The 22007-nt window shown below is 36.0% G+C and overlaps 1 protein-coding gene across 1 annotated transcript in view; it reads left to right on the forward strand.

Annotated features, from left to right (window-relative positions):
- Window positions 1-22007, forward strand: part of ATG10 (autophagy related 10) — a 270613-nt gene that overhangs the window by 80517 nt on the left and 168089 nt on the right. The window contains exon 3 of the mRNA XM_068981433.1: window positions 1671-1778. Coding sequence (XP_068837534.1) covers window positions 1671-1778 — 108 coding nt within the window. The remainder of the gene's footprint in view (window positions 1-1670; window positions 1779-22007) is intronic.

A 22007-nucleotide genomic window follows, 5' to 3' on the forward strand; every position in this document is an offset into this window, starting at 1 on the left:
TCACTTCATGGCAAATAGATGGGGAAACAGTGGAAACAGTGAGAGACTTATTTTGGGGGGCTCCAAAATCACTGCAGATGGTGACTGCAGCCATGAAATTAAAAGAGGCTTGCTCTTTGGAAGAAAAGCTATGACCAACCTAGACAGCACATTAAAAAGCAGAGGCATTACTTTGCCAACAAATGTCCATCTAGTCAAAGCTATAGTTTTTCTGGTAGTCATGTGTGGATTTAAAAGTTAGACCATAAAGAAAGCTGAGTGCCGAAAATTTGATGCTTTTGAACTGTGGTGCTGGAGAAGACTCTTGACAGTCCGTTGGACTACAAGGGGATCAAACCGGTCCATTTTAAAGGAAATCAGTCCTGAATATTCATTGGAAGGACTGATGTTGAAGCTGAAACTCCAATACTTTGGCCACCTGATGTGAAGAGCTGACTCATTTGAAAAGACCCTGATGCTGGGAAACATTGAAGGCAGGAGGAGAAGGGGACGACAGAGGATGAGATGGTTGGATGGCATCACTGACTCGATGGACATGAGTTTGAGCAAGTTCCAGGAGTTGCTGATGGATAGTGAAGCCTAGGGTGCTGCATGCAGTCCATGGGGTTGCAAAGAGTCAGACATGACTGAGCGACTGAACTGAACTGAACTGAACTGATTTATATAAGTAGGGGCTTTCCAAGTGACACTAATGGTGAAGAACCTGGCTGCCAATGTAGGAGACTTAAGAGACACAGGTTTGATCCCTGGGTTGGAAAGATCTCCTGGAGGAGGGCATGGCAACCCACTCCAGTATTCTTGCTTGGAGAATCCCATGGTCTGAGGAGCCTGGCTGGCTACCATCCATAGGCTTGCAGAGTTGGACACTCCTGAAGTGACTTAGTATGCATTCATTACATAAGAAGCAGGAGAGAAATGCAACTGGTTAAGGGCTTGAAAATCATACCTTCCAACATTTGAGAACAGTGGAAATTATCTTTAACTCTTTGAAGAATGACTCTGAAAACGAGTTTAGGCTCTAGAAGGCATAACTAGAACTGGTGAATTAAGGTTAAATGGACACACTTCAGTGCAATATAGAACTAAGCTTTCTCAGTGAACAGTGTGTTGTATACAAGAATGCAGGTGGTAGCTGTGTAAGGGGGTGACATGTGGGTTCCTGGAAGTGCTCTAGAAGGAGGTGAAAGATTACCTCTCCAGGACCTCTTAATGGAGATTTTTCCTTGAGCAATAAATTGAAACAGTGGATTGTTTCTAGCTTCAAGATGCACGTCCTCCTAAAATTTCTGTTTCTCTATATGCTATGAAATGAATGTCAATATTAATTATATGACAAGACATTTCTATAAGTTGATATACTTTTAAACAGCTGCCAACCTATGTGCTCTATGAATTCTATGTTTTGAAGTGCATGGGGGAAAAAGGTATTTAATCTATGAGAAGAGGAAACATCATTAATAGGTGATAAAAGTAGGGGCTTAAAACTTCTATTTATTGAGTACTTACTGTTTGCAGGATGAATTGGATGAATTTATCCATATTATCTCATCTCACTTAATATACTTAGTTTCTCATTGCTTGATTTGGAACTTGTGAGACACTGTAGTTCTTAGAATGATGATTTCTCACAATAATTGGCATTTTCTTATGTATTCTTTGGTGGAACACAGGACTGTTCTGATGGCTACATGTGCAAAACACATTTTCAAGTTAAAAATGGAACTGCAGTGTCACATCAAGGAATATCTGCCCATGTACAGACATTTCTTCCTGTGGAGGTGAGTGATTTAACATATCATGTTCTCCTTTTCAGTCTTTGTAAAGTATAAAGTAAAAGTTTAAATCTGATAAATATGTTTAAAAAATTAACTGCCACCAGATCCTGAATCTGTTGTAAGGGGAGAAGTGAACATCATTTCTAAGAGGTATTTTCTTCTCTAATATTGAAATCAGGAACGTGGTAAAGTTAAGATTCACTCTGGGTCTGTACAGATTGTCACAAGGCTTCACCCTTTTGGTTTCTCTTAGATCTAAAAACTACAGATGCCTTCCATTGCTTATTGATTTTTTTCAGTAAAATCCCCTGAGGATAATACAGGCCTATACCTCAGCTGAGTAATGTGTGATGGATATCTCTTTACCTAGTCTACCTTTAATTTTTCTCCTATGTCCTTTAAAATATGCTGGATCTGGGTCTCATTCCTTAAGGGACTTTAACCTTGACTTGAAAATCTTGCTAAATTAAAATTTAATAAGGTACTAATCATGGCATAATGGTTTTCTGGGATATTTTCAACTTTCTTTTTATCAAAATGCAAATAGACTTATTGTACTTTATGTTGTTAATAAAAATTTTTATATATCCATTGTAAAAATAAACAATAGAAAAATATATAAAAACTCCCACAGATCTTTCAACTGAAGGTAACCACTATGAATATTTTGGGAAGTATCCTTGCACATATTTCTGTCACACACACACATGCATACTTGTGTTCTGCAATGAACAAGTATGGCATGGATATCTTCCGATGTCAGTAGATGTGGATATCTGTAGTTCTTTTTTAATGGCTCCATTGCATTTCATCTTATGGATGAACTATAATTATGTGAACCCATATTGAAATAAAATGCTTGAATTTTAAAATTGAATTAGTGGGGATCTAATTGCTTCAACATAAAGAAACAAATATAATGCTTACAATTCCAAATATCCTGGTAAAATGGGAAAGGAGACTTTTTTTGGTGACAGTTGAGCCCTAACCCCTTCTGTCTGTGTATGATGCTGGCCTGGAAGTAACTGTTGCCTGTATAATTTATTATTTATTTATTTTTTAAATTAAATTTAGTTTTTTAAAAGTACTCCAAGGGATTTTTATATTTGGTTGCACCAGGTCTTAGTTGCAACATGTGGAATCTAGTTCCCTGACCAGGATTTGAACCCAAGCCCCCTGCATTGGGAGCTCGGAGTTTTAGCCACTGGACCAGCAGGGAAGTCCCATTGCCTGTATAATTTACTTTGCAATTTATTCTTGAGGATATTGTGTTTGGTAATAAAGTAAGTGCCCCTGATTTATATATACATTTAAGGTTTTTTTTGGTTATGTTTGTAGTATATTGAGTGCTTAGTTTCTCAGTTGTGTCCGACTCTTTGCAGCTCTTTGGACTGTAGTCTGTCACGCTCTTCTGTCCATGAGATTTTTCAGGCAAGGGTACTGGAGTGGGTTGCCATTTTTCTCCTCCAGGGGATGTTGAGTAGGTGTTCAAATCCTGATTACTGTTTCATGGTTTGAATAACCAACATCATATATGAAGCCAAGCATGTTAGGAAGCTTTCCAGTTCATTATATATTAACTTCAAAAATGCACATGGAGATGATGATTTAAGAGGTAAATTACTAGTTCTTTCCTAACAAGTTGGCAGACATTTGAAAAGCACTAAAAAGTGGTGTTGACAGTGTGAGGAAACTGACACTTTCTGGTTGATGTTTTAACTTCACAAAGTTTAAAGATGTGCGCATACTATGAATTATCTATTCCAATTCTAGGAATTTAGCTTCATAAAATATAATTTTTTCCAACATTTCCCAACAAATTTCAAACATATGAAAAAGTCAAAAGAATTTTGCAGTGAACATCCATGTACTCATTGCTTGGATTCCGACATTAACATTTTGCTGTGCTTGCTGTATTACATATCTCTCTCTCTATTCATCTATCTTCCTTTTTGGTGCAGTGGTTTTACATCAAAGTAAATTACAGAAAATAATTAGAAATGTACACAAAGTTTTACATGGAAGTATATTTATTTTACTATTATTTATAATAGGGAAAAGTAGAAACAACTAAAATATCCAACAGTAGTGAATTAGTTGCTTATGGCATATCTCTGTGATGGACTTTGTGATTCAGTAGGTTTGGATTGAAGCCTGAGAATTTTCAGTTCTAACAAGTTCCCAGGTTATGCTGATGCTGCTGGTACAGGGACCACCACACTCTAAGAACCACTGCAGTACTTTATAATGGAACTCTTAGCATACTTTAGATGTACAGCTGAGATGGTTAGTTAATATAATGTATGGTAGAGTTGATATTGTAATAATCTTGATGAAATGAAAAATGTCTTAGGTTGAGCCTGAGATGGAGATTCCTGTTGAAGTGACTTATTAGGGATATGTTCTTAGGAGAAAGGGAGTGATGGAAGCAGAAGAGAACAAGCAATAAAAGCTAAGGGAGATTGTGGTCTCACTCGAGATGAGCTTTAGTCTGATCTCCTTAGAATTCTGGAGCATAGATACCCCAAATTAGTCTCACCTTGTGTCCTTGAGGCTGACCTTTTGTACTCTGTAGCGTTTATTGAACTTTCAGTCTGTCATTGCCTGATGTAGAGGAAGACAGCTTCCAAGCAAGATGGCTCCAGTATTACTGAGAAATTATTCAGGGAAGGAAGAGGGCTGCTGTGTGTTATCAGCCAACAATTCCAACAGCTGTGTGTGAATGGGTGCGCTGGCCTTAAGCGGACCTGGGCAGGGCAGCAACAGTGTCTACTACCAAAGGGTAACCTAAAAGCAACAAAATGGCATCTGTGAGGAAGTATATGTATGAGGCCTGCATTGATGTGACAGCAGTTTGTTTGAGAAAGAGCTAATGATTTTAGTTCACCACAAGCTCGAGGTAAGTGAAAAAAATGCCATGGATGCTAGACAAACTAACTGGAACCTAAGCCATATTAATGAAAGCATGATTGGATACCAAGTATTATCTGAGGTCCCCTGAAGGGTCCCAGAGACCCTCTCAAGGGGTCCACAGGTCAAATATATTTAATAATGTTAAGATATTATTTACATTTTGTACTTTCATTCTCTCCTTCTTTCCCAGAGGCTACCTATGTGTGATACTGCAACAGAGTAAATGCAGAAACAGTTATAAAAATCCAGCTATCTTTAATTAAGTTAGACACTAAAAATATTTTCAAAATGTATACTGCTTTTCTTACTAATTTATGTTGTTTTGGAAAATGTTTACTTTTTTCATATAAATTTGCTGTTATATTATCATTCATAGAAATTTGCTATTATATTACCATGTATTTTTAAAGTGAACTAATATTTTTTTAAATTTCAATTTTAATTTCTAATATAATATCATACACATAACTCTCTTAAACAAAAAGTTCATTGGAATCTTCAATGAATTTTAAAAGTGTAAAGGGGTGTTGAGACCAGATAGTTTGAAAATAATTGCTATAGAACAAGGAAATATTACCTTATTGTATGTGCAGAACAACATTGATAGAGTACATGATGAATGAATTCATAAATAATAGTTGAAAATTGATCATAAGTGATCAATTCAAAAAAGCACACTTTATCCATTCAAAGAAGCATCTGGGGGCCATGGGTAGGCTTGAAAATATATTATTATGAGGACTATTGGTAGTTCTGGGGATGTTAAATTAGAACTAAAGACCTAGGAAGGTTAATCGTCTTAAGATATCTAGAAAGCTTTCCCGTGGAAGAGAGAGTACACTCACTTTGTTTCTGAGGATACAGAGTAACTGGAAAGTATTCAAGACAAGTCTCTCTACTGTTTAGATTGCTCACAGTGAAATTGGTCATCTTGCAAAGCCGTGAGTTCCCTTCCCTTTCTTGGAGATGTTAGCCACAGAGTGGATAACCTTTTCTCCAAAACAGTGGTCACTGACAGAAATGTTCAGATGTTTAAAGCACCAGGATGGTGATGAATGAAGTGGGCTGATGGGAGTTGGTGGGACCTGTAGAGAAGTGGAGAGGGAATGGTTCATCCAAAGGGGCAGTAGAAATGCATCTCCAGGTAGATTTTCAAGAGAAGGCAAGATCTGGATTTATGTGTTGATTTAAGTAAAAAAAAAAAAAAAAAAAAAATCTGTGCAGGCTAAATAGACTATGTGTATGGGCTGCAAATGGTGCTTAGGCCACCAGTTTATAACCTAGCCTCTAATATTATAGAAAGGGGTCCCACGTTGTATAGAAGACTGAGGCCAGGGGACTTTAGAATTCTCTTTAGAATTTAGAGCCCCATCCATAACTGATGGTGGTGCTAGTGGTAAAGAACCCACCTGCGAATGCAGGAGACAAAGGAGACCTGGGTTTGATCTCTGGGTCAGGAAGATCCCCTGGAGGAGGGCATGCAACCTACTCCAGTATTCTTGCCTGGAGAATCCCATGGACAGAGGAGGCTGGTGGGCTACCATCCATAGGGTCACAAAAGCGTTGGACATGACGGAAGTGACTTAGCACATCATATCTGTACATTACATTTCCTATTTAAGGATATTTGAAAGAATGCCTCTACTAATAGTTACTTTAAAAAAGATTTTAAAAAATTGGCCATGTATGAAGTGGGAAATCAGATCACTTTTTTGTTCCAATCAGAACTGGTAGTCTTGACTATAGAGGGGTAGCTGGATTCATGATTTTTATGCCCATGAGTTTATATGCAATAAACAGGAATTTAAAAATCAAAGAAATGTAATGGAATATGTGAGTGAAGTAATTTGTTAAAATCATAATCTATATCTTGTTTGAATTTTTAAAATTAATTTAAAATGATACTTAAAAGAATGAGATGATATTCAGAAATCTACTAAATATTTTGGGGTTTCTTAGTGTTGTTTTGGGGACAGGAGTTCATTAGATAAGACATTTATTGTTGAGAGTTGTTACTGTGATTTGCTTATGACATTTCTGAGTTTGTGAAGTAACAAACAAGACTTAAACAAGATCTTTTCATTACCAGTGACTGAGAGAGAGTCATTGCTTTATTTATAAAAATAAAATAATAGTTTGAGAATGAAAGTGGTAGCAAAGGTGCTATAGTCAAGTTAGACAATTTTTTTGAGGAAAATTAGTCACTGTTAACCTTTCAACCTCATGTGAATATTATTGCAAAATAACTACTAAACTTTAAAATTATTTTGTAAGGTTCTAAATTAAGTCCCAGTGCTAAAGAATCCACCTGCCAATGCAAAAGACACAAGAGACACAAGAGATGCAGGTTCGATCCCTAGGTCCAGAAGATCCCCTGGAGTAGGAAATGGGAAGCTGATCCAGTATTCTTGCCTAGAAAATTCCATGGACAGAGGAGCCTGACAGACTACAGTCCATTGGGCTGCAAAGAGTCAGACATGACTGAGCACAGCGCAACAACAGCAAATTAACTCACTGGCCAATATAGACTACAATGGCTACAATTCTAGAGAATTCTAGCTACAGTGCTACAATTTGAGCTACAATTATGATTCTAGAGAAACAAGGTATGTTTTTTTTTTTTAATCATGTTTAACATTAAACCACTCTAAATAAAAGGAAACAATGAGATGAATATTCAACATGGATATTGATTTTTAATAACCAGTAGTAAAAATTATTAATGAATGTTTAGGAGAGGGAAGTGCCTGAAATTTCTTCCTGTAGAAATAGCTTTTGTCTAACATTTCTTTGCATTTTCTTTTTATCTCTACCATCTTCATATATGGAATTCTGAATCATTTTCATAGAATAGAGATAGCCCAGATTTTGCCCTTCAATTAATTCAATTTGCTGTTGCTGCTGCTGCTAAGTCGCTTCAGTCGTGTCCGACTCTGTGCGACCCCATAGACAGCTGCCCACCAGGCTCCCCCGTCCCTGGGATTCTCCAGGCAAGAACACTGGAGTGGGTTGCCATTTCCTTCTCCAATGCATGAAAGTGAAAAGTGAAAGTGAAGATGCTCAGTTGTGTCCGACTAGTAGTGACCCCATGGACTACAGCCTACCAGGCTCCTCCATCCATATTTATTTTAGGTTGGTCAGAGATTTTTTTATATTATTGAAGTTTGGATTCTTCTGTCTGAAGTTTCATTTCTTCCTTTTGAAGAGGTATCAGAGATGGGTATTGAGCATATTTTATTTATTCACTTACTATCTTCATTACTTTAAAGCCTGAGGTTACCCCTTTAGATTACATTTTTAAAAACTATGAAAATGATAGAGTCATAAGAATAGCAATAGTATACTACTGGAAAAAGGGATTTTTTTGTCCTAGGGCCTTGTAGTCCAGTAACTGGGACTTTCCTTAGTCCAGGTAGAGTATTATAGGAAATCTTGAACAAAAAAACAGCTTATCACAAATTCCCTGAAGCATAAAGCTGAGAATCAGTAACAGGAAATGATCTCAATTACCAAAAGAACATATTTAGAGAATGATGATCTTCTGATGTAACCAGGTCTTCAAATATACTCATTTGCCCTAAGGATTTTATTAAGTGGCTTCTAGGATGAGTTCTATTTTGTATGTCTGAAATAGACTCATATGTCAGAATATTATCGGTTTTTTATACATATAATGGAATAAATGACAAGCTACAGTTCTCAGTGTTAACAACTTCTCTGTAAAGCAACTGCTATTTTTAGACTGAAATATAGACATGTTGATAAATGTAAATGATGAGTAATAAGCATGTTTACCTCTGGTATCTGAAAGTGTCATTATTAAAGCAATGCTAACTAACATATCAGAAAGTCTATTATACGTAATCTGTGTAGATACAAATGAAAGTACCTGTAATAGTCAGTATTGATTTATTGATTTAATGAATCCAATGTTGATAGATAAGTGGATTTTTAATGTAAATAGCTATTAATACAGCAAACCTCAATCCCACAATACCATTTTGTGTTTTTCTTGTGGTATATTATGAAAATGTTCAAAGGCAAAGTAAATTTTATTTAACTTAGAGTGTACATATATGCCATGGAGTGGTGTGTTTGAGAGGAGAGTATAGGATATTCTGAAAATCAGTCAGGTCTGATTCGGATTTTCAGTTCTAATAAAACTGTGGACTATTGCACTAGATATAGTACTTATTATACCAACTACATTTCTTTAACTATGCTTTGACAGAAATGTGTGTTTACTTATTCTTAGAACTCATCAGAAATCACATACAGAGGTGTAGCACTAAAACTATTTAATAAAATCTTGGGGTGGGGGAGCGGTCTTAAAAGACCTTAGTGTTCAGCTGTGAAATCAAGAAGTATTATATGGAAGCAGAAACATGCCCCATACTCTCTCAAATCTTTCTTCTCTAGGCTCTTGGTACCTGAGTAATATTGCTTTTCAAAATTCGGAGAAAATATTAGGTTTAGTGAGAATGTATAACCTAAAAGGCTTCTTAAATTTACTCCTACCTTTGAAATTCTCTGTGTTCTATTTGCTGTGGCAGAGCAAAGAGAGAATCTGTTTTTTGAGAGAAATCAAGTTGAATCAGTCCAGATAGGTAACTAATTCTCTTTCTATTTTTCAAGCCAGTAGAAAAGCCTTTGCTAAGGCTAAGGCACCTGCCATACCCATTGTATTTTAACTCAGCAGTGAGTTATATCACAAAGCTTTCTTTACGTATAGTTCTAATATTGAAGTTTTTTAAAAGTCAAAAGTATGATCATTTCTAGCAGCAGATATGTACTTGAGAGAATACTGAGCTGATATTTTCTGTATGAAAATCTGATTTTCAATGTGAAATGCTTCTGTCCGGTTGTAAAGGTCTAAAAGGAACCAGTTATTTCTGAGGAAGAACACTTAGTGTATTATTTTAATTGCTCTAATTATTTCTCCCATTTACAAAAAAATGAGTTTGAGTTGCTCTCCATGATATAGGTTTAAAAAAGAAGCTTAATAGATTAATTGGAGGTTTCAAACTTTATGAGGATATCTTGATTTTATAATCAAATCTAAAATAAATGAAAGTGAAACCTCTGTTTAGTATTTCTTCCTCCTCCTTTTTTTTTTTTTTTTTTTTTCGGAAATCTGTGGAAACTCCATGTGTGGAGAGGGATCCATTGGAATCTAGTATAATGAGGTTTGCTCTCACAAAAGATTAAATAGAATCTAAAATATTTGAGTTTTCAAAAGTTTTTTTAATCAATTATATTTAAAATTCCTTTTATTCCTTAGTTAAATTGTTTGTTTGTTTTTGTTTAATTATTTTTGACTGCACTGCAAGGCATGTGAGATCTTCTTTCCCAGACCAGGGATCAAACCTGTGCACTCTGCAGTGGAAGCACACAGTCTTAACCACTAGGCTGCCAGGGAAGTCCTCCTCAGTTAAATTGAAAAGGTTAATTTAAAAAATATTTTCTGGAGTGAAAGAAATACCCATCAGCATAATAGTCTATGCAGGACTCAACAGCAGTCTAAAGAAATTGAATGTTGAAATGGAGATGTGAAATACCATGGAAGATGGCAATCTTTGGATGTTTGAAAGACTGTTGATTTTTTTTAGCTTGAATTTTAGTTGATTTTTTTTAGCTTGAATGAAGTTAGCTACTTGGCAGGATTTTTATACTGTTAGATACAGAATATTATATAAAATGTGATTTTACTACAGAATTATTGCCCAGAACTAGGGACAATTGTATATGTATATTGCTACTTATTTAATCAGACCCATGGAGGTTCCAATATTTTTTCAGCTAGGGCCTGAAATGCTCAGTGTTAAAGAGGCTTTATTAAAAATGTGGATAAATTATTTTTACAGAGAGACAAAATATTTTCAAATTGACATAGTGATTCTGAACCTTGCTACTAGACTCCAAGCATTGTCCTGGTTAGATCACTTGAATCAAAGTGATCACTGTGCCTGGCATATAACTGTCAGAAACTAATAGAGCCTATATCTTGATTTTTCTGGATAGAACTATCCAAAATTTCCCCTCTCTCCAGTGTACTATTAAAAGTTAGCAATGTTAAAATAAATATTTTGTCATTATCAATTTTTGTCTGTTTATCAAATGGTACTTATTAAATGAAGTGGCCAGGAATATTTGTTAAAGTTTATCTCTATATTTATGTGCCTAAGGGTGAAAAACAACTTTATCTTAAAATAAATGGAAATAACCAGGTCTGAAATCTGTTGCTTGTAGAAGCACCAAGGTATATTAAGATGAAATTTCAGTTGCCATTTATCCCAAAGGGCCAAAAGTGGCATATTTGACAGATCTTTTTCAAGAAAAGTTTGCCAGCCTCCACACTGGTTTTACATACAAGATGATTGGTAGTTTAGTGTTCTTTTTAAAAATAATAAACAAATGAATGTTTCAGGAAACCTCTGATAGACTGAATCAGGTGGAACTGATTTAATGTTATGGATAATTACATAATTAGTGCTGTAAAAAATAAACTATACTATCTGCTTGATGGACTGGAGCTGCTGTGAAGGAGGTATGTAATTATACAATCAGCATCCTCCTCCTATGCTGATTCTAGGTGATCCTTTTTCTTCCTTGTCTGAGAAGGGGCTTCCTGTCTGTGTTTCCTGATGTTAATTTTAAATGAATAGAGCTGAGCATTCAGTAGTTTCCCATCCCTTGATAAGTCTTCCTATGCTCCAGGTCTGTGTGAGACCATCCTCTGAGACCAGTGGCTTTCAGACTTTTGATATAGACTCACAATAAGAAATATATTTTACATCAGGACTCAGTACATACTACAGACACGTATCTGAAGCCAGGGTTCACAAGAAATAATTCTTATTCTTTTTGATCTACCTACTCTATTAATCTATTTTGCTCTATTTTATTTTTTAAAAAATGCTGGCTGAAGTCCACCAGTTGATTTTGGAATCTCCTAAGAGCTCATGACTCATGTATAGAAAATATTACTTAAATCCTTGATGATTGCTAACGTCAGTCAAAGGGATTCAGAGAGTACCATAACATTGCTGCTGTGGGCTTTGGGTAGCAGGTGGTGTGGCATGGTTGAAAGAACAATGGCTTTGGAGTTGGGCAAATTTGTTTTTAAATGCCTGCTTTTACTTATTTTAACTGTGTACTTTGAACATGTGACTAAACCTCTGTGAGCCTCAACTCCCTTATCTGTAAACATGGATTCCAAATATTTGAGGGAGTCAGGAAGTGGGGAATTGGGGGTCTATCTATTAAATGATGTCATGGAAGAAGGCATCTGATTATGGCTGAAAAAATGGTAGGCAATTCATAAAGTTTACATTCCTTTCCCCACTCTTTTTCAACATCAAACACCTCACCTGGGAAAGAGCATGGTAAATCCCTGCCTCATAGGGTGGTTGTGAGGATCGCATAGGATAATGGAACCAAAGACTAACTAATGTGAATTTTTATCAGAGCATCCTTAAGGCAGTGTCACTGTTTGGGAATAAATCTATGAGAAAGTAGGATAGAAGAGAGTCCTGTGAAGGTTAAGTGACAACACTAGAAAACAAAACAAATTCTGAAATTCTGTATTATGATTTAATAGCAAGAATTGTTTTGAGATAGAGTGGTATTCAAAACTCAACATTCAAAAACCAAAGATCATGGCATCCGGTCCCATCACTTCATGGCAAATAGATGGCTAAACAATGGAAACAGTGACAGACTTTATTTTCTTGGGCTTCAAAATCACTGATGATGGTGACTGCAGCCGAGAAATTAAAAGACACTTGCTCCTTGGAAGAAAAACTATTGACAAACTTAGACACAATATTAAAAAGCAGAGACATTACTTGACTGACAAAGGTCTGTCAAGTCAAAGCTATGGTTTTTCCAGTCATGTATGGATGTGAGAGTTGGACCATAAAGAAAGCTGAGCACCAAAGAATTGATGCTTTTGAACTGTGGTGTTGAAGAAGACTCCTGAGAGACTCTTGGACTGCAAGGAGATCCAGCCAGTCAATCCTAAAGAAAATCAGTCCTGAATATTCATTGGAAGGACTGATGCTGAGGCTGAAACTCTAATACTTTGGCTGTCTGATGCGAAGTGCTGACTTGTTGGAAAAGACCCTGATGCTGAGAAAGAGTGAAGGCAGGAGGAGAAGGGGTCGACAGCAGGTGAGATGGTTGGATGACATCACTGACTTGATGGACATGAGTGTGAGCAAGCTCCAGGAGCTGGTGATGGACAGGGAAGCCTGGCTTGCTGCATCCATGGGGTCGCAAAGAGTCAGACACAACTGAGCTACTTAACTGAATTGATAGTGGTATTGCATGTTGATATTGGAGAGCTGCTAACAAACTGCTAAAGAATTATTTATAGTGCCTATTATAAATTGTATATACAAATTGTTTCATTTTGCTTTATATATAGGATTTAAAGAAACTTAAAAATTATTCAGCAAAGGAGTTTGCTTCATTAAGACCTGGAAAATGAACATGAGAAGATAAGTAATTACCTATTGTATAAAATTTCTGTCATGTTCTTTACCTTAACTGAAATACAGTATAATAATTTAATTGTGAGAAGATTGTAGCCTCTGTCTCATGGCTTGAACTCTTGGGAGAATTTTCACTGTACATGTGTCAGTTCAGTCGCTCAGTTGTCTCCAGTTCTGCGACCCCATGGACTGCAGCAAGCCAGGCTTCCTTATCTATCACCAGCTCCCAGAGCTTGCTGAAACTCATGTCCAGAGTCAGTGATACTGTCTAACCATGTCATTGTCTGTCGTCCCCTTCTCCTCCCGCCTTCAATCCATGAGTATGTTTTTATAAAAGCACCTTCTTTAAAGGTGTTATAGTTTTAACTACTTCTAAGTTATTTCATAACTTTGAAATGCTGTTTCCTCACTAATTTTCAATGTTTACTTTCATGTCTGAAAGAAAACTCCTTGGTTTTGATACTGTTGGTACTTCTCTCTTATATCATCTTTTTTCTAGAATTTTACTGATGTTGTGATTATTTAGTGGTAACCTGGGCTTTGTTGGTTGTGAGGAAAGGACATAAATCAGACAAGGCAAGTATAAGGCCATGACAGCTACAAAGCATCTTTTCCATATTTCTTATTCTCCAGGGTTTTCAGTCTCTGGTTGCTCTGAAATGTTTCACTCTCGTTTTAGGCCTGTGCTGGTTGATTGCACTTAATTTCTGTGCCATTTCTATGTTTACAGTCCCTTACATCATGTTAGGAAATCACCTCGCACTTTAAGTTCAATTCACACTTATATTCAGGAGAAAAGTCCTGGCTCCTTTAAGGCAGAAGTACTTTTTCTCTGCCAGAAAGCTCATTGTAAAACTGAAAAGCTTAACCAAAAAGGGTTTCAATGTAAATTGAATATTGATAGAGTAGGGTGGTTAATTGGCCTTAGTAACTTGGTTGCTAAGGAAGCATTTTTCTGATTGGGAGGAAACTCTCCTGGGTATTCTACTGCTTCTTGTGGACCTAAAATGCTTTGTTTTATCTCTTACTTTCTGTTTCTGAGTTGGAAGAGGAAAAAGCAGAAAGCTATCATAGGATTGAAAAGCTGTGGGAAGCAGATGGTTGCTCTCTCTTAGCTACAGAAAGAGAGAGCTAAATACTGACTAGCAACAAGCCAATGCCAGCAAGGACTCTTTGTGTAAGGCAGGCAGTTGGAAAATACCATGAGGGCAAGATATAAAGAGCTTGCATAAGAAGACATAGGTTAGATTAGGGGTTTTTTAGTGCCTGGAAACATGTAGGTGAAAAAAATTAAAGGATATTTTGAATGGACATCCAACACCCATGTTAAACAGCAGGATTAAATGTTTTTTGAATGGCTGAGTTTATTAAGAGGAATTATTTAGTTTGTACTTCTTTGCATTTTGTAGGTTTTGTACTATATCATACATTAAATTTAGTTAATTTGTAGTTATTTTAATAAACAATATTTAGTTACAAACATCTCTATTATTGTATAGTTTATTGCATAGTAGTACTATAAGTAACCTTGGAGTAAACAAATTACAGATTTTTCATTGAAATTTTTTTTTCAAAATAAAAATGCCTTTGAACATTGTACATATATGCTAAACTCTAAGGAATACTTTAAATAATTTTGGTTATACTCTAAGTATACTTTAAGTAATTATTTCTACATACTAAATTATGTTACACTAACCTCAGTAAATTAGTGCCTATATTTTTCTTAATTTCATTTTTTTTTAAACTCACCACTTCATTCAGCAGATATTTTAGATTATCTACTAAGTGTTAGGCACTATGTTAAAGGGTACCAAAAGGAATAAAACTTCTCAGAAGCAGTGACATATGTCTCAGGAGAGTTTAGAAAAGAAAATATTTTTTCTGGCATTTTATGGTCTGTTAGGTTTTGTATGTTTTCCCCATTACTAGTATTACATATTATTATTCGTACTAAACATTATTTTTTATGGTACTTTTAAACTGTAAAATTCTTTTAAATAGCATTATTTGGATCATTTTTGTGGACATATGTAAAGAGAACCAGAATTTCTTGGCTCCTTCCACAACCCTGAAGTGCTGTAAGAGGATGCATAAGTCCTCCTTGGGAACCTTTCTGGAATTTAACATTGATTTTCTTGGCCGAGTAGTTCCTGTCCTGTGAGCGTGACTAGAAGATCTTAGAGAAAGGGCAAAATGTGATGATCCTTTTGAGGCCCTAAAGAAAAGTTACGACCAACCTAGATAGCATGTTGAAAAGTAGAGACATTACTTTGGTAACAAAGGTCTGTCTAGTCAAGGCTATGGTTTTTCCAGTGGTCATGTATGGATGTGAGAGTTGGACTGTGAAGAAAGCTGAGCACCGAAGAATTGATGCTTTTGAACTGTGGTGTTGGAGAAGACTCTTGAGAGACCCTTGGAATGCAAGGAGATCCAACCAGTCCATTCTAAAGGAGATCAGCCCTGGGATTTCTTTGGAAGGAATGATGCTGAAGCTGAAACTCCAGTACTTTGGCCACCTCATGTGAAGAGTTGACTCATTGGAAAAGACTGATGCTGGGAGGGATTGGGGGCAGGAGGAGAACGGGACAGCAGAGGATGAGATGGCTTGATGGCATCACTGACTCGATGGATGTGAGTCTGAGTGAACTCCGGGAGTTGGTATGGACAGGGAGGCCTGGCGTGCTGTGATTTGTGGGGTCGCAAAGAGTCAGACACGACTGAGTAACTGAACTAAACTGGATAATAATAATATCAGAGAAACTGGTTTAACATGGATTACTTCAGTTCAGTTCTAACTGTTGCTTCCTGACCTGCATACAGATTTCTCAAGAGACAGGTCAGGTGGTCTGGTATTCTGATATAACCAGAGGGCTTACTAAATATGTGGGTGGTCATTAGTGATGAATTTTACACTTAAAGGGCAGACAAGATGATCAAGTTAAAAACACTGATAGACTAACAGAGCAAATTCGACTTCCTCGGTAGTATAGTAATAGAATAACATGAAGAGTAATCCGTGGTCTTCTTTCCTTTTAAATTTGGTAAATTCTGATAGTTAAAAAAATTATATGCTAAGTCTACATTTTCACATTTATCTGCTGCCTAATTTTAATATTGCTTCACAATTCATTGGTTTAGGCTTTTTATAGCCTTTATAATCTGGATTGTCTTTCACTGATTTAAGATTCAGTAAATGAAAGGGATCATTAAGGATAAAGGAGAGCAACAAATATGAGGTTCATTGTTAAAAGGTAAATATATATTTTAGATTTTTTAATAGAATGATGAATAAATGAGAAAATTGGTGTTTGTAATAATAATACTAAGTGACTCTTTGGATGTCACATTTATTTTAACTTACTATTCATTACTTTAAAATAAGTGTATTGTTTGTTTTTTTATAGCTGTGAAAGATACTGCATTGAGCTGAGATTTAAAAAAAATTTTTTTTTTTAGAACTCAATTGCTTCTATTAAGATGAAACTCAGCTAGTAAACTCATTAAGTAAGGACCCTAGGCGGTTCTCTAGCTGAGACCGAAAGCACAGTACTGCAGACATCTTTGCATCACTGCCATGAATGACCTTGAAGGAAACCAGCAGTTCATAAAGCAAAATCCTCTCTGTGCCACTTCATTCTGATTTGATTGATGCCTTAGAAAAAGCTGTAAGATTTTCTTTCCTTTATAGTGTGGGGCATATACTCCTTATACTTCATAGATTTTGCACTTGTCTGGAGTATTTTGTTGGCAGGTTCTTATAAGTTCTGATCTTTCACTGACTGTAGTTCATGTAAGCAGTGAAATGTCTCTCTTTTGATCAATTATTACTAGGGAGGAAGGTCTTGGTGCATTGGGATCATGGTTTTTAAGAATGGAAATATACTGACTTTCTAACTTGGGTATAATACAGCCATTTTTCTTCCATCATAATCTTTCCAAGCATCTCAGTAGGTCAAAGGGTTTATTACTGAGGTTTTATGATTTATATTACTCAAAGATTATAGATTCCTGTCTAGCTACTATTCACTGTGCTTTCTTAAATTGTTAGTTCCCCTTCCTTTTAGTTTTTTACTTTAATGTACAATGAAAGTTTTAGTATACATTTTTATACTCAAAAGAAGAAGGCACCAGAAACCTCAGAAGATTAAAAGATTATTTTACTACTTTGGAATTACTTGGTCCTAAGAAATTATAAGTAAGTAACATCCATAAGAACAGTCATCGATTTGTCTGCCCTCACCTTGCTGTAGGAATACCAGGAGGAAACTTTTCAATATTTTGGTTCTGGAAAGTGTGTAAAAGCTATGTTAGGACCCTTGAGGCTGAGTATTTAAGGATTAACACTTGCATTACATTGGGTGGAGGTGGAGCTAATACCAGCTTCAGCCTGGTGTATTGGAGAGACCATTTAGGGCCTTTTCCTCTTTACCAGGGAGCCTGGTCAGCCAGTGACTCCAAACCTCAGTGCTACGCTTTTTCTTTCTGAGATCCTTTTTCTTTCTGGTCCTCCTGATCTACCTCTGCTAACCTGACTGAATTTTACACCTTGCTTAGCTTATCTTTCTGAAATATCGTTTCAGTTCAGTTCAGTCGCTCAATCGTGTCCAACTCTTTGCGACCCCATGAATCGCAGCACGCCAGGCCTCCCTGTCCATCACCAACTCCCGGAGTTCACTCAGACTCACGTCCATTGAGTCAGTGATGCCATCCAGCCATCTCATCCTCTGTCGTCCCCTTCTCCTCCTGCCCCCAATCCCTCCCAGCATCAGAGTCTTTTCCAATGAGTCAACTCTTCGCTTGAGGTGGCCAAAGTACTGGAGTTTCAGCTTTAGCATCATTCCTTCCAAAGAAATCCCAGGGCTGATCTCCTTTAGAATGGACTGGTTGGATCTCCTTGCAGTCCAAGGGACTCTCAAGAGTCTTCTCCAACACCACAGTTCAAAAGCATCAGTTCTTCAGCGCTCAGCCTTCTTCACAGTCCAACTCTCTCATCCATACATGACCACTGGAAAAACCATAGCCTTGACTAGATGGACCTTTGTTGGCAAAGTCATGTCTCTGCTTTTGAATATGCTATCTAGGTTGGTCATAACTTTTCTTCCAAGGAATAAGCGTCTTTTAATTTCATGGCTGCAGTCACCATCTGCAGTGATTTTAGGGTCACCTAAATACCTGTTCTCTTATATCTTCTTATTTGTTGAACACAGAAGTAGCTTAGTAAATAGGAACTTAGCCATGCTGAGTTTTTCTTCAATTACTTGATTAACATCATGTCTCATGGGCAGCTTTATTCTGCAGACCTCTTGAACATGCTTAATTTATGCTAAATCCCTTTATAATATATTTTCTGGCTGATGAACTTATAGATTTTCTTTTAAAAGTGTATATGAATGCATTGGGACTAAAATAAATTTTCAGCCTTTTATCCAACTGTTAGTACTTTTTCTTGTTTTTAAAAAATTTTTAAGCCAAGCTACTAAAACAGTTAGAAAATATTCACTTTCATGAAACAGAAAGCAAATCAAGAAGTTATGGAAGTCTTTAAGCCATTTTGAGTTTATTTTTGTGTATGGTGAGAAGGTGTGTTCTAACTTCATTGATTTACCAGCAGCTGTCCAACTTTCCCAGCTCAAAAAGATTGGGATACCATAAAACTCCTAGAAGAAATCATAAGCACAACATTCTCTGTCATAAATCATACCAATGTTCTCTTAGGTCAGTCTCCTAAGGCAGTAGAAATAAATGCAAAAATAAACAAATGAGACCTAATCAAACTTACAAACTTTTGCAGAGCAAAGAAAACCATAAACAAAACAAAAAGACAACCTACAGAATGGGAAAAAATGTTTGTAAACAGTGCAACTGACAAGGGCTTAATTTCCAAAATACAATATGTAAAAAGCTCATACAACTGAACAACAAAAGAAAAAACAAACAACCCAATAGAAAAATGGGCAGAAGACTTAAATAGACATTTCTCCAAAGAAGAAATACAAATAGCCAATAGGCACATGAAAAGATGCTCAACATCTCTAATTATTAGAGAAGTGCAAATCAAATCTACAGTGAGGTATGACCTCATACCCATCAGAATTATTGTTCCATTGCTCAATCATTCCAGCTGTTTGCGGCCCCATGGAGTGCAGCACTCCAGGCTTTCCTGTCCTTCACCATCTCCAGAGTTTACTCAGACTCATGTCCATTCAGTCAGTGATGCCATCCAACCATCTCATCCTCTGTCATCCCCTTCTCATCCTGCCTTTAATCTTTCCCAGCATCAGGGTCTTTTCTAATGAGTCAGCTCTTTGCATCAGGTGGCCAAAGTATTGGAGCTTCAGATTCAGCATCAGTTCTTCCAGTGAATATTCAGGGTTGATTTTCTTTAGGATTGACTGGTTTGCTCTCCTTGCTGTCCAAGGGACTCTCAAAAGTCTTCAACACCACAGTTTGAAAGCATCAGTTCTTTGGCACTCAGAATGACCATCATTAAAAACTCTACAAATAACAAATGCTGGAGAGGATGTGGAGAAAAGGGAGCCCTCCTACACTGACAGTGGGAGTTAAGTTGGTGTAGTCACTGTGGAAAACAGTATGTTCCTCAGAAAACTGAAAATAGAATTACTGTATGATCCAGCAGTCCCACTCCTGGGCTTATATTGAGATAAAACTATTTCAAAAAGATGTGCACATTTATGTTCATATCACTACTCACAATAGCCAAGACATGGAAAGAATCTAAATGTCCATTGAGGAGTGGATGAAGATGTGGTACATATATACAATGGAATACTACTCAGCTATAAAAGAGAACCAAATAATGCCATTTGCAGCAACATGGATGTAACTGGAGATTATCATACAAAATGAAGTAAGTCACAAAGAGACAGATAAATACCATGAGATATCACCTATATGTTGAATCTAAAATAAGACACAAATGAACCTGTTTGTAAAACAGAAACAGGCTCATGGACATAGAGAATGGACTTGTGGGTGCCAAGGGAGAGGAGGTTGAAGGAGGGATGGCATGGTAGGTTGGGGTTAACAGATGTAAGCAGACATATGGAATGCACAAACAATAAAGTTCTACCATATAGCACAGAGAACTATTATTCTCTTCACTATCCTGTGATAAAGCATAATGGAAAAGAGTATAAATAAAGGAATATATTTATGTATAACTGAATCACTTTGCTCTACAGCAGAAATTAACACAACATTGTAAATCAACTATACTTTAATTAAAAAGAAAATTATGGAAGATTGAAGTTTTAGTAAGTAGAGATACATTTATAATTTTTCCAGATAGTCACAATAAGGGTTTTTTTAAGCAATTGGTTTTGCAAACAAGGTATATAAACAATTAGGGTAGAAAGTTTAAAATTATTAATGATACATATAGAATATAAGATTGCATTAAGCACTCACTAAAGTTTTAAGAAACTGTTATTCCATTAAGCTGGCAAAAAAATTGTTGCAAAAGCTCAGTAAGAAGTTTGAAAGGAGGCTTTTAAAAAAAGTTTTCCTAGTTTGCTCAAAAACTCTATTAAAGAACTATTGTATTTATTTCTAATTATTTTCTATTAGGCCCTCAAATACATCTAAAATGTACTTAAACTATTTAAATTATTTTATTTGTAATTGTTGGTTAATTAAAATATATGTTTTAGGGTAATAATGGATTAAAATGGATACTATTGAATTGGAATAAAAGTTTAAGACAATAGATGCCAAATAATATTCATTAAAAAAATTTTTTTAACTGGGTCAATGGTAGACTCAGTGCATGATGTTTATTGAATTATTTGCCAAACAGTCATTTCCCATCAATTCATTTTTCAGTCTTTTTTGAAAAACTACTATGTAGTATTTTTGTACAGAAAAAAAAAATAAGACATTATCTTGACTTTGAAAAATGTTTCAAAGTACATATCTTAATAAACAATCTGAGTGGATTCTACAAAAAGAAAATATTTTATGTTGTATTATTATTATTAATGATAATTATGATTTATAATAAATGATGAAATAAAATTAAAAGTGGTAAAAGAATTAACAAAAATAAAACCATAAAAAGCAACAACAGTAGACAAATAAAACAGTAATACCTTTAGGGATATGACTGAAATAAAAAACATTATCTTATTTTGCTTGTGACTGACTATGTTTTAAGTATGTATTTTGGTTATATAATGCTGCCTAAAAATCTACTGCAAAACTTGAAGGCTCAACTGAGCTGAACATCCAAGATAGCTTTTTCACTTATGTGTTTGGCACCTCAGTTGGCATGACTGGAATAGTTAAGGCTGGCAAAGCATCTCTTTTCTTTCTGCATTTCTCTCCATGTTTGGGCTTCCTCTAGCATGGCTGTTTCAGAGTAGTTGGACTTCTTAGCTGGTGACCTTCTCTCCTAGAATACATAGTCCAAGAGGCCCTGGGCAGCTGAAGGGCCTGGTCTCGAAAAGCATGCAGCATCGCTTCTTCCACATTCTTTTGCACAAAACTGAGTCTCAAGGCCAGTTCATAATCAAAGGTAGAAAGCCACATACGGGCATATGCACACTCAGAAGGCATGGCTTATTGTGGGAGGAGAAGGGTGGGAGTGGGGGAGGAGGGTTATCTCTAGAGATTAGCTACCACAATGTGAAATATCCATTTATTGGTAGACAATAACCATTTCACCATGTATTTGATAAAATTTGTATCAACATACTTCTGAGACTAAAATTCACATTAATTTTATATATAACACTATTTTATAACCAAAATGTACTTTCACCTAAGGAGTACTAAGAGATTTAGTTGCAATGAGAAAAATAAA

Source organism: Capricornis sumatraensis, chromosome 9 (genome assembly GCF_032405125.1).
Source record: "Capricornis sumatraensis isolate serow.1 chromosome 9, serow.2, whole genome shotgun sequence".
Lineage (NCBI taxonomy): Eukaryota > Metazoa > Chordata > Mammalia > Artiodactyla > Bovidae > Capricornis > Capricornis sumatraensis.